Source organism: Octodon degus, unplaced genomic scaffold, assembly GCF_000260255.1.
Source record: "Octodon degus isolate 3935 unplaced genomic scaffold, OctDeg1.0 scaffold00067, whole genome shotgun sequence".
In the NCBI taxonomy this organism is placed as follows: Eukaryota; Metazoa; Chordata; class Mammalia; order Rodentia; family Octodontidae; genus Octodon; species Octodon degus.
The window spans coordinates 9,980,763-9,998,364 of NW_004524643.1; the positions used below are offsets into that span (position 1 = coordinate 9,980,763).

The 17,602-nt window shown below is 41.8% G+C and overlaps 1 protein-coding gene across 8 annotated transcripts in view; it reads right to left on the reverse strand.

Moving 5' to 3' along the window:
• Plekha7 (pleckstrin homology domain containing A7) overlaps positions 1–17,602 on the reverse strand; it is a 230,731-nt gene that overhangs the window by 86,660 nt on the left and 126,469 nt on the right. For all 8 annotated transcript variants that reach the window (XM_004634911.3, XM_023719439.1, XM_023719437.1 and 5 more), the window contains one exon: positions 1,430–1,513. In XM_004634911.3, coding sequence (XP_004634968.3) covers positions 1,430–1,513 — 84 coding nt within the window. The remainder of the gene's footprint in view (positions 1–1,429; positions 1,514–17,602) is intronic.

Genomic DNA, 17,602 nt, shown 5'->3' on the forward strand with positions numbered 1-17,602 from the left:
GGCCCCAAGATAGCGTTTTAATTCCAGAGTTTGACCATCATGCCCCATGGACAATCAGGACCAAAAAAACTTAGCAAGTACCTCTGACAAGGGCAGAGGTTCAACTTGACTAAACAGAACTACACAAAGATAGTACAGATGGGGCCAGGGAGATGGCTCAGTGGAATATAGCGCTTCTCTGGCAAGCGCAAGGGCCTAAGTTCAATGCCCGGTTCTGAAAAAAAAAAAAAAAGACAGTACAGATTTTATAGCCTGGCTACCCTAGGGTAACATTCTGGCTCTCTACTCCTAGCCATGTGACTTTGGGCAATGATTTTACTTCAAGTCTCAGTCTCCTCTAAAATGGTAATGATGGTCTACCCCTTAGAATTAGTGAGAGAGATATACTGTAACGCTTCCAGAACAGGGTAAACATCCGAGGACTGTCCATGCTAACACAATCACAGATTCCTATTAGGATAATGATTCTAAGGTGGAAATACTACAAAGATGAAGTGATGTTTTAAATTGGCTTCAAAATGATCCAGGTGATGAGGAAAAGAGTAGAAATGAAATAAACATGAATAACTGGATTTGTTACTATACTTTTATACTTTTGAATGTTTAAACTTCCCTAATGAAAAGTTCAAAAGGGTAAGTACTGAGGGGGCAGAAATGTTATAAAAATACAAATAGTGATCATTTATTTTAAGATTATATCTCATCTAAGTATTGAGCAGAGGAAAAATGCTTTTAAAAAAAAAAGTATATCTTCTCAAACAGAAAGCACTTTCTTCAGATAAAACTGTCTCAGATGAACCACCTGTACACATTTCCTCCCTTCATTTTTTGAAAAAAAGAACATGTCTGGCTTAGGCTGTACATGCCTTTTAAGTAGAGAACCCCTGGTGGAAAACCTGGCTCTCGGCACTCCAGAGGCCTGGCTGAAACTGCCATGGAGCAGCAAAGTTCCCAGGCTAGGAAAATAGCAGAACTGACTCAAAATGCTCACGGACAGTGGCTACCACCAGAGTCCTCTCTTCTAGAACCCTGTTTTAGCCTCTCACTTAAGGTCTCCTCAGGAAGCAGCTCTGCGCTCTCTCTCTCTCTCTCTCTCTCTCTCTCTCTCTCTCTCTCTCTCTCTCTGAGTCTATATAAACTATTTTCATAGCAGATGACAGGGTCTCGTCAAAGCATCACTAATGTGTTAGATGATGCTTCTGGAGAAAGGGAACTTGTAAGAGGCTCTGATCATACCAACCACAGCACATCCCTGTATCATTTCTCTTCTACATTTTACTACTTAGAAAAGGCTAGACACTCAATAACAGAATTCTCATATTTTACTTTGAATCAACTAACCACTCCAAGCTCCTCTATCCAATAAGCTTTGTTTTAATCATGGTCCCAAAACCTGCCTGAAACAAGGAGAATAAACAAAAGTACTTACTCTTCTTGAAGAATGAATTCACTATTTTCTGGAGAAAACTGCCCAGTCACAGGATGCCTAAACGCTGTGGTCTGCTGGTTATGGCTAGAAAGACAGAAAGAAGATAAATGAGAAGTCACTTGAACGGAAAGGATTACAATCACAACAATGGATCAGCAATGTCTGGGGATCCCTTGGTCAACACAGGTTCCTCAGAGTGAGAAAAGTGGGCCTTTTTCTTATGGGTTGTCTTTGATCTATTACAAGTAATTTAAATTGGAAAACTAAGGATCTCTAGTTTAGGTATCAAATGTAGATGCTTTAATTCTGAGGAACTCTTGGTCTCAAGAGAACACAGTATCTTATACAACATTTCATGAAGTACTATATTTATTCCAGTACACTGAGGTGCTATTTAAAAATTACTTTACTAGAAGCTAAAACAGGAACAAAGGGAAACAGAGGACATTTTCTTTTCTTTTTTTTTTTTTGGTGGAACTTGGGATTGAAATCAGGCCCTTGCACTTGCCAGGCAAGCACTTATTCAACTGAGCTATCTCCCCAGCCCCCAGAGGACATTTTCAAAAGCTTCCAAAACCTATAAACTAGGGAAGAAATTCTAAAACTTAACCACCCAGCCAGCAAATTCTATCTGCTTAAAACTCTTCCCCCTACTACAAAATGTCTTCAGTTCATTGACGAGATCATAAACATGGGCATGTCTCTGCAATGTGAGCCACACAATTTAACATCATGGGGTTTCTATCACCCTTTTAAAGTTAGAAGAAATCACCTTCCACCCCAAGCTGACAGGAATAACCAAAGTGTACAGGTGTTCTGTATGCCTACAAAGGCTGCCTGGTTTTTAGAAGAGTTGGATCTATCTGGATTATTCTACAAATAAACCTTCACTAACATAATTTTTATAAATAAGAGTTTGATTTACTGGAAAAAAAAAAAACTTTACCAATCCAAAAAGAAAATCACAGTTGCTTTAAAAATTTTATAAAATCTGGAAAGAAAAAGTTACCTATAAAGTTACTATACGGAGATTTACCTTAGTATTGTTCCAGGGCCTGTCCCCTCCTATCTAATTCTAGCTGCTTAGAAACCTGAAACAAAAGGACTGCACTGGAGTCATCCTGGGCAATTTAGTGACACCTTGTCTCAAAAAACTATGAAAGAGTTTAGGATGTAACTTAGTGGAGAAGCACCCCTTGGTTTGATCCTAGTATCACTAAAAGAAAAGAAAAACAAAAGCAATTTTTATACCGCATATAAAAATACCTTGCTTCCCCCATCTTATTCATGCAGAAAATATCCTATATAATTAATGTTTTCTTTAGTTGAAATGACTAAATAATAATCCCATCATACAGTTGTAAACCTTTCATTCATGTAACTTTAAAAGATGTCACAGGGCACCTATTGCTCAGTCACTACTAGAGGTGCTGGAAACAAACAAAAATCTTTACCCTGTGCTGCTGACATTTTATATGTACATTCTTCTTAATGCTGGGTGCTTTAGGTGTTCCCTATCATCACTGTCATAACCAACACCCCTTTGAGTATAGGCTTTTTCTACAATTCAAATTACTGCCTTAAAGTCCCAGAGATAAAATTACTGAATCCTGCCAGGGAGATGGCTCAGTGGAATAAGCACTTCCCTGGCAAGCGCAAGGGCCTGAGTTCAATCCCTGGTTCTGGGGGAAAAAAAAAAAAAAAATTACTGAATCAAAGGGCATGGTCATTTTTGAAAACCTCAATACAGACTGTTAAAATACTTTCACTGTCAGTCAATAGATCATCTCAGATTGGTGATGTTAAAATTGACTACCAAGTCTCCCTGAAGATTATGTACAAAACAGTCCAACACCAAAGAATGAAGCAGAAAAACTCAAGGCCTACATAGTTTACCTGACTCTGCCTTAGTGCCTAGGAGCAAGCTGGCCACTGAGGGTTACAGTGGCCCAGATCTTAAACAAATATTAGCACCATCAGGCCAAGATGCTCCCTGGCCTGCCACTGCGTGCCACACCTAATAAATAGATCTTTACTCTTCCCAATCACAACCAGTTCTCAATTCCTGGTTCCTGATTCTGGCAAGCCTGTACAATCCTAAGATTTCATCTGGCAGGCAGCAGCTTGATCTTCCACCCCAAAAAAGGCAGTTTAGGTGTGAGTTGGGGTTTATCACACATTTAACTGTGATAAGGATGAGAAATAAGTATGCTTAAACACCTGTTTCAGAAACCCTTGTGTTGTATTCATTCATTAGACTTTAATTGCACCCAGCTTCTTCTAAAGAGTCCTCTTTACTCACCAGGGAATTTGAAGATGTAAATTCTAATCTATGCCAGCCTCATTTCCACATGATGTGGGGAAAAAAGCTTGCTCATAATATCAACTACAATGTCCACTACTACCACTGAAGGGTTTTGTAGTTACACAGGATTTTCTTACACATTAACCCTATTTTATGTAAAAGAAACTGGGTTCAGGGAAGTGACCTATACAAGATAACTTTGTCAGTCAGTTAGGCACATGAATCCAGGTCCTCTATTTCTAAATTTCATGCTTTTGCAAGATAACCGGCTCTGCCCTTCCCTTAGGAATCTGAGGCTGTCAAGTTCCTGGCCATCACCAGAAAGCAGTGAAGAAAAAGAATCAGAAAAACAGCACTACCCTATACTAGCTCTCTAGTTAACTCCCTCTATCCCCTGTGTCCAGGGCCAAAGATCTCAGTAACAGTATTTATGTGACACTCAATAGCCCCATGTAGCTTTTGATCCTACCACAAGATTAGCTGGTGGATCTCTACAAAGTGGGAGCGTAAGACATTTTTCTTATGTCACTGAAGCAGAAACTGCAGCCAGCTGCCACACAACAGCTCTTAGGCTACCCATCCAAAGGATGTACTGGCTTAAATAAAACAAAAGTCTTGGATAAGAGAATCCTGAGCTGCAAATGGAAAACTCTAAGCATAAACAAAACTGCATTCTAATATTAGAAATAAAACTGTTTGACTGTTTCCTTATTTTCTTTTTTGGATTTTTTTTGAGATAAGGTCTTGCTATATAATTTAGGATACCCTTCAGCTCACTATGTAGCTCAAGCTGGCCTCAAAGTCATGACAATCAGCCTGCCTCAGACCCCCAAATGCTGGGATTATAGTTGTATACCATCATGCCCAGCTATTAATTTTTAAAAGATAAAAAAATAGCTGCCGTCAGGCCCTAATATAGACGCTGCCTCTGCAGCAATCGTTTCTGCCCACAGCACCATCACCACCGTCTGCCACATCCACACAAGGCTTTCACCACACTCACACTCATCATCTTACTGAACCTTTCCGACTATCCAACATGGTAGGCAGCACAAGTATTTCCATTCTCATGATAAGGAAAACAAGGCTCTAGATAATATATTTGATATTACTGGAGCACAGAATTTAGAAAAGATAGTTTTAGAAAAGATTCATACATAAAAAAATACAAAAAACAACAGAGTAATGCTTCCTGACTCCTAAGATCTTATGATCATTTTTTTTTTTAATCAAATGTACCCAGCTTGCTAATGACAGAGCTTCTAGTTCAGTGTTCTCTAAACAAAAGGACATGAATTAGGTCCCTGAGTTATTCCATGCAACCTCCCCAATAGCCAGTAAGGCAGTTTATGTAGGATCACAGGCCATGAATGAGAAAAGTAGAACCCACAAGGGTAGATAATTTTCCCAGTCACAGTCAACTCCTGTGATCCCTATATCCTGCTCCCAGCTGGAGAGCTAGCGTAGAGGTTTGCGCAACAGGCTCTACAGAGCGATCACGTAGGTTTGAGCCCCTATATACTGCCCCCTCAGACTTCCTTCCATTTCCCCAGGAGCATCCTTACCAAACAAAGACTGATTGTGAGAGCCTGCAAGGCTTTTGTCTTTACTTGCTATCCTTGTCTCTTTAACCCCCAAGCCCCAAGTCTTTTGTATTTCCCGATTCTACAATCCATGAAGTGTATCAGGTCCTTTCACCCTGTCAAGAAACACTGGGGCTGGGGAGAGGGTTCAGTGGAATAAGCCCTTCCCTGGCAAGTGCAAGGGCCTGAGTTCAATCCCCGGTTCCGCAAAAAAAACAAGAAGAAGGGGGCCGGGGAGATGGCTCAGTGGAATAAGCACTTCCCTGGCAAGCATAAGGGCCTGAGTTCAATCCCTGGTTCCACCAAAAAAAAAAAAAAAAACAAGAAGAAGAAGAAGAAACATTTAACAGGCACAGGCACATTCCCTGAAATACCTGTTCTTGAACCTGACTTGCTACCTTGCTCCCTAGTAGAGATGGGCCCACCAGGAGTCAGGTGGCTAGCTTCAAGAGAGCACAGAAAACTCTTCCTCCTTCACAGAAGAGCTTCTGTTTCTCCTCATACTGACAAAGCAGCTTGGCAAATTAACTAAAATGCGGTATAGCCTTATTTTTCAAACCCCAGGCCTCCTCCCAGCAACACCCCTTCAAAGAGATAAGGCAGCCAGTCTCACATGTGCAGAAATAGCAGGGAGCATGGTGGGAAGGTGGCAGGGGAGTCTGGGTAAACATCCAAGTAAGTAAGCACGCCTTCACAAGCCAAGGGCTAGGGAGAAGTGGGCCAGGCTCCGCAGAAAGCTGGAAGTGAATCCACTGAGAATAAAGGCTGAACTAGAGACCATCTGAACCCAACAGGAGAGCTCACCTACAGCCATGGACAGGGCTAGTGTAGATGTAAGTGGGCCCTCCAGTACCTTAGGATGTTTTTGAAAGATTAATTTTCTACTTATATAGATTCTGACTCTAATATGAGTCATGACTCTGGCTAATTAAACATAAAAGTTCTAATTAGTAGTATAAGGGGGGGGTGGCAAGAAGTTATGGAATTATATGAAAGATGATCAACAATGGAGGTCTGAGTATGTTGATAAGCCTGGATTTCTGACAGTGGGGGTATTGGCAGATCACAAGTATGAAAGCACCAGCACCAGCTCTGTAAGCACCAGCTTTCATCTGGCCTAGGCTTTAAAATGTAAGAAACATATCTGGCCTAAAAGTCAGAAGAGGAGTTCTAGCAAAGATCTCACTGGTATGCTTGGCAATACTTGTCCTTTCCCAAACCTTCTGGCTACTCAAAGCAGCTCCTAGGACACTGAGAAAGAGTTGCCCTAGAGGCTGAAGACAGAGTCAGTACTGCCCTAGGCTTATTAAGGTACTTAGCATCTTGGCCCTAAATCCTAGGATCTCAAGAAAACTGAGCATTCTTGGTAATCTAATAAAGGTTACTGAGAAAAAGAAATTCCAAGAACACAAGCAACTACCTCTTTCTTTTCTTCAGCTCCCATTTGGTCCCCTCAAAAAGGTAGCAATCAAGAGTCAAAACAGTACCTTCGCATTTCGTCAATACTTAAGTTTTCTTTTGGTTTATTTTTTTTTTCTTTTGGTTTATTTTACAAAATTGCTCAGTTAGTGGAAAGCGTGGCCACTGTTAATGTGGCGTTTCTAAGGAGGCTGAGAATCTTACTAAAATGTTTTCAAGTTTGCACAATATTGAAAATGTCAAGATTTATAACAGTTCACTGCACACAGGCAATGCTGACAGGCCTTTCTTCCAGAAACATGGAATCAGGCCCTAATGAGACAAGGAGCAGTCCTCAGCCTCTCTCCCAGGGGAAAATACCAGCTCAGCTTAATCAGTCTCCTTCAGCATCTGTCCTGAGCAACAAGTCAGTTCACAACTTTGGGGCCAGAAGATGGTGGCACAAAGCAAGTTAAGTCTCTTTGCCTCTCAGAACCTGTTTTTCTACTTGAAAATAGGAAATCAAAATGTTCCTGAAAATGGTTGCTATGATATTAAAATAAGAGACACATGAAAAGTCTTGTACATGGGCTGGTGGGATGGCTCAGTGGTCTAGAGCACCTACTTAGAACAAGCTTAGCAAAGCACAGGGACCGTGGTTCGATCCCCCAGCACCACATGCCAGCCAGCCCTGCCCCTTGGTGGGCTGAGCTGGCCACACACACACACACACACACACACACATACACACACACACACACATAAATAAATAAATAGATTTAAAAAAAAAAAGAAAGAAAAAGAAAAGTCTTGTACAGCATTTAGCATATAGAAAGTCAGTATTTGTTGAACCCAACTGTGCACTGGCTATGGCAGTGATGAAAAGGTTTCTAAATTTTAAGAGGAAAAATCATCCTTCTTTCCCACAAAGTGATACTTCTACATGCTTCCCTGTTTTTGGTAACACCACCACTATCCCCAACCTTGGCATTATCCTGTTTCTTTACCTTAACTTCCACATAAAACATCCATGCAGAGCCTATTACTTCTACTGACAGAACATGCTCTGTGTTATTCACTTACCTCCATCTGCGAGTTGGCACCTGCTCTGGACATAGTGATGGACTCTGCCTGCTCCCTCTGCTTCCAATATGGGTTCTGGGTCTATTGGAAACTTGACGGAGCTTTAAAAATATAAACTGAATGATCTCATTCTCCTCCATTAACCCTGCAAAAGCAGCGCATCCAAACTGAGTAAAATTAAGCTCTAAGTACAGGCTAGGTGACACAAGTCTATAATTCTAGTACTTGGGAGCTGAGAAAGGACTACTATGAGTTCAAGGCCAGCCTGGGCTCCATAGTGAGTTCATGGCCAGTCTAAACTACATAGCAAGACCCCATCTCAAAACAAACAAAACAAAAACTCCTAACCTTGGCTTAAAAAACCCTAAGACCTTTGACTAGCTCTAGCCTCATTGTGTACCATCTTCCCCTTGCCCACTGGGTCTCAGCCCCAAATCTCATCTTGTTCCTTGACATCAAGTGGTTTCTTACTTGACATCCTCTGTACAGCTGTCCTCTCAGCCTGGGTGCTCTTCCTCCCAATCTCCTGTCATTCAGATTCAGCAGAATCATCACTATATCAAAACTCTTCCCAGAAGTCACTTCATAGCATATCACCCTACTTTAGTTACCAGCAAGCAACTGTTTCCTCATTTGTGTAGGTGTGTGATTACTGTTGCTCTCCCTGACTAGCATGTGAATTCCACAAGACCAAGGACCTTGCTGTCTTTTCATTACCGATAAAGCCTGCAGCAGTATCTGATATACAGGAGGTACTCAGAGATATTCGCTGAATAAATGAATAAGACTAAGACTTCTACCTTAAATCAAGGCTATGTATTCAAGTGAGCTAACTAACCCTACAGAATCTGAAACCAAGTAACAGAAAGATAAGAACCTAATGGCCATCAACCATCAAAATGCCCCCGGCTTTGGGTCTTACTGACAGAAAAACGGAGAGCCCACTCCACCAATGATTTATCCTTGGCACTCTTAAGCAGTGTTGTGACATAATTTGGAGGAATTTGCCCTCCTCTGTAACAACCCCCCACACACACACACAAATGAAAGTTAGGGCCAGGTAGATAGCTCAGCAGCACACATGTTTGGCAAGCACAAGGTCATGAGTTCAATCCCTGGTAACACACACACACACACACACACACACACACAATGTTAATATATTCAAGAGTGAGAATCAAAGAATAGAATGCAAACATCTGAAAGGAAATTACTGACTGATTAAAAACACACAGGAAGAGAATACAAATATCATTTCTATCTCCTCTTTGTGACCAGAAGAATCCTCAATGTGAGCCCTACAATTTGTTAACTGATTTTATATACTCTTGTGTTGCTCTGTGCTTACTTTACTGTTTATTCTCCCATTATCTTTACTTCCAATCCCGGGTTCCTGTAGGACCAGGATAAGCCAAACACATCTTCCTGGGTGTCTCCTACAGCACAGCAACAGGAGAACCCGTACAGAAGACACTGAGCTCCTGCAGAATTGGCCACTTCAGGGGGAGGCTGTACAGAAGTAATCTGGTTTAGGAACGTTAGCCATTTGACTCATCATGAAATCATAGGGAGTCGGGGTGGCAGGTGCCCATAGGATCTTCAATGAAGTGTTCTACACTGAGGCTGGGGAGCCTTACCACCCTAGAGAACAAAGAGCAAATCACCACAGAACTTACTCAAAACCACCCTATTCAATCTGGCTTACACCAACTAGGCAGTGACATGCAAATCTAGTAAAAGTTTAGGCCCACCACCTGAGAGATGGTCAGTAACTGCCCTCCTGTTCTAAGGGGGAGGGCCTGGCATAGACAAAGTAGGGCACAGACAGAGTAGTTACAAAACTAATGGAGTCCTTGTAAAGAGAAAGACTGTTATTTCCAAACCCTGGATTTAACAGCCTGAAGTCCTCAACTCTAAGAAAGCTTTGTGTTTCACAGGTCCTCCAGAGGCATACGGCTGCTCACTGGCCAATTTATTTTGTAAAGTACCTGCTCTGATCCGGTTAACTCCCCCTGCACACTGCCTGCTTCCTGAAGACTCACATAGAGTCCTTCTACCTGTGACCACTACCTGGTAATAGGGAATTTTCATTTTGGCTTCACAAGATCTCAATTCCCATGAAAGGGTTAAACCTGAACTCCTGGCTGAATGAGGAAATCAAACTCAGAGCCCTTCCCCTAACTTTTCTTTTAAGGAAGTTGTCAGAGAAGCAAAGTAATAGGAGCTTAGTATCACATTTGTTACAAACAACCAGCTCCATGGCCAGAGACTCAGCCTCTCTGGTTCCAGACTCATTTGAAATTAAGGAAGTCTGACTACCCATTTGAAAGACCTCATAAAGCCTGCAAGAACCCTAGTCAAAATTGCAGACTAGAGTTCAAGTCCCAGCACCACCATGATCTTGCAGTATATGACCTTCAATGAGTCTGTGATCTTACTGAGCTTATCTGTGAAAAGGCAGACAATTCCAAGCCACTAAGGTTGTTATTAAGAGTACTGAAAATGTGCCTGACCCACTTCAACTACCAATGCCTAGCCTATTTCATTTCTGCTAACTCTAACAGTTGTTCTGCCTTCTTCCATGCTGCAAACTCCAGCAATACTAGCCTGCAACAGGACTCAAGAACACATTTTCTTCCCTTTGAATTAAGTAAGGCATAACACACTGCCTCCTCTCAAATTTCTATTTAAAGAACTTACCTGCTAGGCAAAGTGGTTTAAGAACAACAGACATCTTCCTTCAACCACATTTCTGTCCCACATAGGGTCAAGCCCCATGATTCAGAAAGTAAAGCCCAAGCAAAGCTGCCTCCCTGGCAGGCTGTGCTGAGCCAGGGAGGGACACACACTCTACACACCTTTTAAAACTTCAGAGGAAACATTTTCAGGCTCAAAAAACCCAGTTTTATGCTTGTTTCACTCTTAAATAAATCAGGCCCCTCAACTGCAAAATGAGAAGACCAAACCAGGTGTTGTGCATTTTAAGACAGTGGGGATGAAATCTCAGACTGCCATCTACAGAGCACAGCTCCTACGACCACAGCAGAGCTGTAACTGAAAACATGAAGAACAGAGGGAGAAAAGTCTTCCTCCTGATCTTACTGCAGACAGAAAAGTCTTTGTAATAATATCAGGGAGGTTTGGTCAGTGATACTTTTGTCTATCCCCATATAAACTGCTTTGTTTTTTATTCAACTCCAGGCTCTCGTAACAACTCCCTTTCTCAGAGTCATTACTTGGCTTTCATGAATCAAACTATGTCACAGCAAACCAAATAGAAACCAGTACGGACTAACCTGCTCACTCATTCTTGCTGGGAAAGACGGCTGACTGCCTCACTCTCTCCTGGAGCTCCATGTTTGGGATTATGTCTTCCCCAGCTGCAATCTTACGAAATCCAGGTTCGGGTCAGACATGGAGAAAGGCCCCATCTGCCTGCTCTCTCTATTTCAGTTCTGGAGCAGCTGCCTCCCAAGGTGTTACAAATCAAACAGCTTCTCCTCATTCATTCTTCTTCCTCTCCACCCCCTACGCAAAATCTGGCAACCAAGCAGGAACACAGTTCCAGCTCTGAGTCACCGCCCCCCTATGGGAAGGGAGCGCTGACTGGCAGGAAACAGCAAGGCAGGTACCTCACCCAATGCTTCTTTCTTCCTTGAGACTGTGGAGTCAGCTGTCCCTCTAGAATGAGCCCAACTTCTACCTCTGGTATCCACATTACTTGCTCACTCAATTTGGCCCTGCCGGTCTAGCCTGAAGTTAGCCCCAAAGCAGTGCCTGTGTTGGAAAATTATGACTCTTTCATCCACATTTCATACCAGTGAGGACAGGAAAAGGACTGAACAGTTACAAGCCATCAGGAAACAACCTAGGATGTTTTCACTACTGCTTAGGGTAGCTGAGGCTCTCTCAGCACCAATTTAACCATCTGATTTTCACTTCCCAAACAGGCTTGGAAACAAGGAAGCTCAATCTAGGAAAGGCTCCATCAATGCGTTCACATGCTTTCTGCAATTTTATATATTTTTAAGAAGGTGTCTGAACTTGTATAAGCATCAAGTCAAATAAAATATTGATCTGCCACAGCAGACAGAAAGAATGAATGACTTGTGCACCACCGTAATGTTACCCTAAAGGGGACTGCTTTGATGAAACTTGTTTTAAGTACAAGCAGATAAATCCCATCTTACAGATACATCCTAATCAACTGATGGTGAGCCTTTCAAAGAAAATGTATACAAACTGCAACCCCAAACCCACTCATTTATCACAAAGGCCTAACGCTACTCCTATGTGGACTCGTGGCTGCTGGAGCAATACTGGGACAACCTGGCCCACATGCCCACTGTGGCATGTGTGCCACAGTTTTGCCACCACTGTAACCAGTCACAAATCAATTGGTACAAAGACTGGGTAAAGTTTAAGAGCAAAAAACCCCATTCCTATTACATTTGCTTAATCCTACTATCTGCTTTGAATTCTTTGGGTAAAAACTATGTTTAGAATATAATCACCTCCTTCAAAAACAAGGGGTTTTTTTCAAAATTTTATTAATAAACAGATAGCAATGAGACAGTTTCAAATCAAATTGGAAGTACAGTTTCAACAAATAACACACTGCATATATTCTTCTTAGTGGTTAATTGCTGCACAAGATGCGGACTTGAGATCCTATTTACAGACACCATTAGAACAAATCATTCTATTCATTAAGAGAATGCAACTATATATCTATCCTAACCACTTGGAATACACAAATACAAAATGGACATTCCTCTGTATACCCCATTTTTTCTAAGTTCCGTTGTTGAATATTATAGGTGTGTAAACTCAGCAAAGCATTCTACAAGAGTCCAGTAGCCCATAATAGCATTGGGTGTTCTGTTTAACTGGCAATGTCAGAAATTATTGACCTGAGTCCCCCACAGCTCAACATAACAGTATGGCTTTACTTCCTATATTTCATCTTCATCCTTTCTACTGGATGGTTAAGACCAAGGTAAAGCAGAACCTATGCAACAAGAGTTGTAGCCAAAAAAAAGTTTTTAATGCAATAAAACAAACTGATTTAATCATAGATATTTATCTCATTTATCATACAGATTGGAGGACAGACATACAGAAGTATAAAGTATGCCTACTTCCTAGGTATCAACTTGCTAAGTGCAAACCACCTTAGAAGGTAAATTGTATTATTTCCATTTTTCAAATGAGGAAATCCAAGACTATACCTGAGACCACATTTCCAAACTTCAAATCCAGATCTGCCCGTTTCCAGAGTAGGAATTATTCTCAATGTCTACACTTCAGTTAATGGCCACAAAACCTCCAAAATGCCTGGGAACTGTGCTGGTTCAGATGTAGAGGAACCACAGCAGGCACTAGCAGAGGCCAGCAAGCTTCCAAGGCTCACACTGCCAGGAGTGGAGGAACAGGAAGTACCACACGCTTACTCATCAGCACCTAGGGATAACCCCTGAAGGCAACACCCTGGCAGGGATCAGTGACAGCTACCTTGGAAGCCAAAAGCAGGTATGTGAAAAGCTGCGATTCTGTGTCCCACTCTCATCCTGTTGTCCTTGTTGCCAGATTAATCATGATGAAACTCACCCTGCTCCATTACCTGCTGCCCACACCCCAGCCACAGCTCCTTACCACTAAAGCCTCTTTTTCTCTTGCCATTTCCTTATCCCCTTCTCTCTTGCCAAAGTTAACTATCCCCCTGTCTTTCCTACTCCTGAGATTTGACTCCTGCTGTCCTCTTCCCTAACAAATTCTGCCTAATCTTAAAGGCTTCTTTTCTTCCATACAGCCCTTCTTGATCATTGCCCACTTGAATTTCCTCCTTTGTCAAAGTTCTCAGCATTATCGGCTTCAGCTCCTCATATAATTAATCCCAACTCTGTTCAGTTTACTTTTCAAAAATTATTTAGTCAGGCATGGTAGTACATGCCTGTAATCTCAGCACTGAGGAGGCTGAGGCAGAAGGATCCCCATGAATTGGAAACCAGGCTGGGCTACACAGCCTGAACTTCATAGTGAGACCCAGTCTCAAAACACTCCCTGCTCCAAAACTTCCAAGTACTGCATGTTACAGAAGGGCATAGACTAAAAAGCAATTCCTTTTCCTGCCTGTAATACAGTTAGTCTCAAAGGCAACTACCTTTTTCAATTCCTTGTGTTACCTCTTTGGGTTTTATATTTATGGAATTAATATGCATTAAAAATTCTATACACAAATTGAAGAGTTACACATATAGAGTAAAATACATGCCTATAACTTGCATTTTACTTTACATGTCATACACTTCTTCTCCACACTCATATGCAAAGATGTACATAAGCAGCCCCTTCCATGCACAGCTTCCTTAAGATCCCATACCACCCCAGGCCAGTCCCCAAAGAAGGATGACTGAAGAGCCTATCCCATATGTAACACACCCCAACATGTATCAGGGAGTTTACACTGATAACTTACAAACCAATTTTGGTCAAAAATAAATTTTATTTTAGCTCTACAGATGTAAAAAGTTTGGCCAATTTTTTTTTTGAACCAGGGATTGAACTCAGGTCCTTGTGCTTGCCAAGGAAGTGCTTATTCTACTGAGCCATCTTCCTGGCCCCCCAAAATTTTTGAAGTAGAAAAAATTCGTATAAAAATCAAACCCCAAAAAATGAAAACTGGCAATGCTAACAGCCCATAAGCAGCAGAATCACCCTTTTACTTCACGACAGTCCCCACCACTGTCTCCTCTCCTGTTTCCAATGTTGGGAGTGAATGCCCAGTGTCATTTATCATCACACCCACATTTCTAGTTTCCTTACACTGCTTTCTTTGTACTCATATCTCCGCCAGAGTTGGGAAAACCAAAGATAAACAGAGTGATTGAGTATTAAAAAAAATTCTGAAGTGTATAAACACAGGCTGCTATATCTCTACAGACATGAACTTGCAAGCCCTATCTTGTACCAAAACCACTGAGTTCAGAGAAGGCCTTCTCTTTAAGACGATTTGTCTCAAAGAGTAAAGGTTTCTTACATAAGAGAACGAATTTGAAAGATGCCAAAAATTCTCCCTTTAACAAAACAAAACAACTTAAAAGGATTAGGGCTGGCTAGGGAGATAGCTCCATGTCTAAGTACCTGCCTGGCAAGAGTAAGGCCCCAGGTTCAATTCCCGGTACCACGCGTTGTGCTGGCCCTGGAACTCTGAGCACGCCAGCATAGCCACCAAAATCAGCTGTGGTGGGGCACGCCTGTAATCCCAGCACTGGGGAGGCTGAGACAGGAGGATCACTATGAGTCCAAGCTTCTGAAGAGGTAAAGCCACACCAGACTTTCTTCCACACAGTGAAAACTCCTGAAAGGCACCACCAAAAGTGCCATTTTTCAAAAATTCCCAAGGCGGACAAAAATTCCCAAGGAAGAGAGGCACCAGTAGAATGCAACTCTGAGAGACCTCCTAAAGGGCCTCTGACCATGTGCCTTTCCTGCAACAAAACTACAGAGCTCCCCAACCCCAAAACATGAGCGGCCTACTCTGGCATTTAGATCACAGGCTGTGGAACCCAGCCCTCAAAAGCTGCTCAGTTCACAGATAAGAAAACTGCCCTAGAAAGCAGCTGCAAAAAGTTGCCACTGTTTTAAAAATAGTGGCTCCAGCTGGCGTTCAAGAAGAATAAAAGGCTCATAATTATTAAATGATCATACCTTAAGGATACTGGGTTATTTGTCCCCAAGTATGACACGTGATATCAGCATGTACATCAGTGTAAGATTCATCTATTTAATAACTATTTCAGAACTGACCAGATTCCCTCAGTGTCTTATACCTGAAAGATGAGTAATGGAGAAGGAGGGGTGTAGCAGCCAAGTCATTATAACCTGCCAAAGGTGGACAAGAACACAACATTATTCAGATTCCAAATTTATGAATGATAATCTGTCAAGTTAGTCAAAAGCTGTAAATCCTCAGTCAGTTTATCAAGCCAACTTGAGACCTATTTGCTCAGAGGGTTTCCCTTGCTTTCCAGAAATCACAATAGTAAGAATGTTAGAGCTGAAAATGACTCAAACCTGGCTTTATCCAATCTCTTTGTTTTGTAGATGAGGAAAATGGGGCCTGGGAAGGTTAAAAGAATTAAGGTCACCGTTATTACTGAACCATAAATTAACACTAGGTTCCTATAAACAAAGATTAAGAAAAAAAAAAAAAAAAAAACACATTGAACATTGTTTTAGAATTAATTTCCTGCCTTAAAACAAAATCCATCTTCCAGTGACTAACTTCCACTGGCAAACAAAAAAATACTTTCTACAGCTGGAGATCCCCAGCATACAAACTTTGGATTCATCAGCCCAAGGAGAGACACCCAATCAAGATGAAGCAGAGACCAGAATGGCGCCCACGGTATGCTAAGAAAAGTTGGTGGTTACCAGAAGTACAGAGAGGGGCTTGGGATGATATCAAACATCTCAACACATTGATTTTTAACTTCTGGTCTCCAGACCTGCCAGAAAAAAAATATACATTTTTTGTTGTTGTTGTTTTGTTTTTTGTCTGAGACAGGGTCTCTCTGTGTAGTTCAGGCTGTCCTTGAACTCACTTTATAAGCCAGACTTGAAGTGATCCCCTGACTCAGCCTCCTGAGTGCTGGGATTACAAGGCATGTGCCACCATGCCCAGGCAATTTCTGTTTTGTTTTGTTTTGTTTTTTGGCAAAACTGGGGATTGAACTCAGGCCCTTGCGCTTGCCAGGGAAGTGCTTATTCTACTGAGCCATCTACCCCAATTTCTATCGGTTTTTTTGTTTGTTTGTTTGTTTGTTTGTTTGTTTGTTTGTTTGGCTGAACCGGGGATTGAACTCAGGCCCTTGCGCTTGCCAGGGAAGCACTTATTCCACTGAGCCATCTCCCTGGCCCCAAAGAACTGAGCTAAGGGGCACCCCCCCCCAATTTCTACTGTTTTAAGCCACTACCTTTAAGGTAATTTAATATGACAGCCCTAGGTAACTAATACAGACTCTGTGTTAGTTTAGTGGCCAATTTACCACAAATTCAATTAGTCTACAATGTACAAAAGCTGTCACAAGGACCACTATTCCTTTAATACTCACTTAATAGTTATAGAGTCCAAAACAAGTAAAGAGTTTTAAAATTTTGAACTGATCACACCCAACCCAAACATTGTGTCTATGTCTGGGAATCACATCTGCAGGCTGGAGGAGAAAAGCCTCCACTGGATCACAGCCAAGTGACTGAAGGAATTGCAGTTTTATGGTCTGAGAAGACTCAGAACAAATAGACGCTAATAGATGCTTCATCTCCATCTCTGAGGGACTATCAGGAAGTATTTAATTTGTTCTCTAGGTATAAGATGGCTGAAGTCAGATCAGCGGAGTCGCAGGAAAGTGTATTTTTTAAGGAACTGAGCATCAATAAAGCCAGAGTGGCCTCTGACCATCATGCTCGCTGGATGCTTCTAACTGGTGAAAATTTTCAGGTCCAGGCCAAAATAACCACCTGGAAAGCATACTGCTAATGAAAGAAAGGAAACCCTTGGCCTGGCTACTAAGATGGCCATATGGTCATCTCCAGCTCTGTTGATCTATTAATCTATAAATTCATGAAATATATATACCATGGCAATTATACAAATCAAACATGCTTGAATACATGGGTAGATGCAGAGAACCTGAGTATGAAAAGATACCTGGTAGTGGGAAAGTAGAAGTATCAGATAGAGAGATGGCTGGGAACCTACTGCTAGCTCCCAGGAACTTGGCGGCAAGAGTGGGTAGTCGC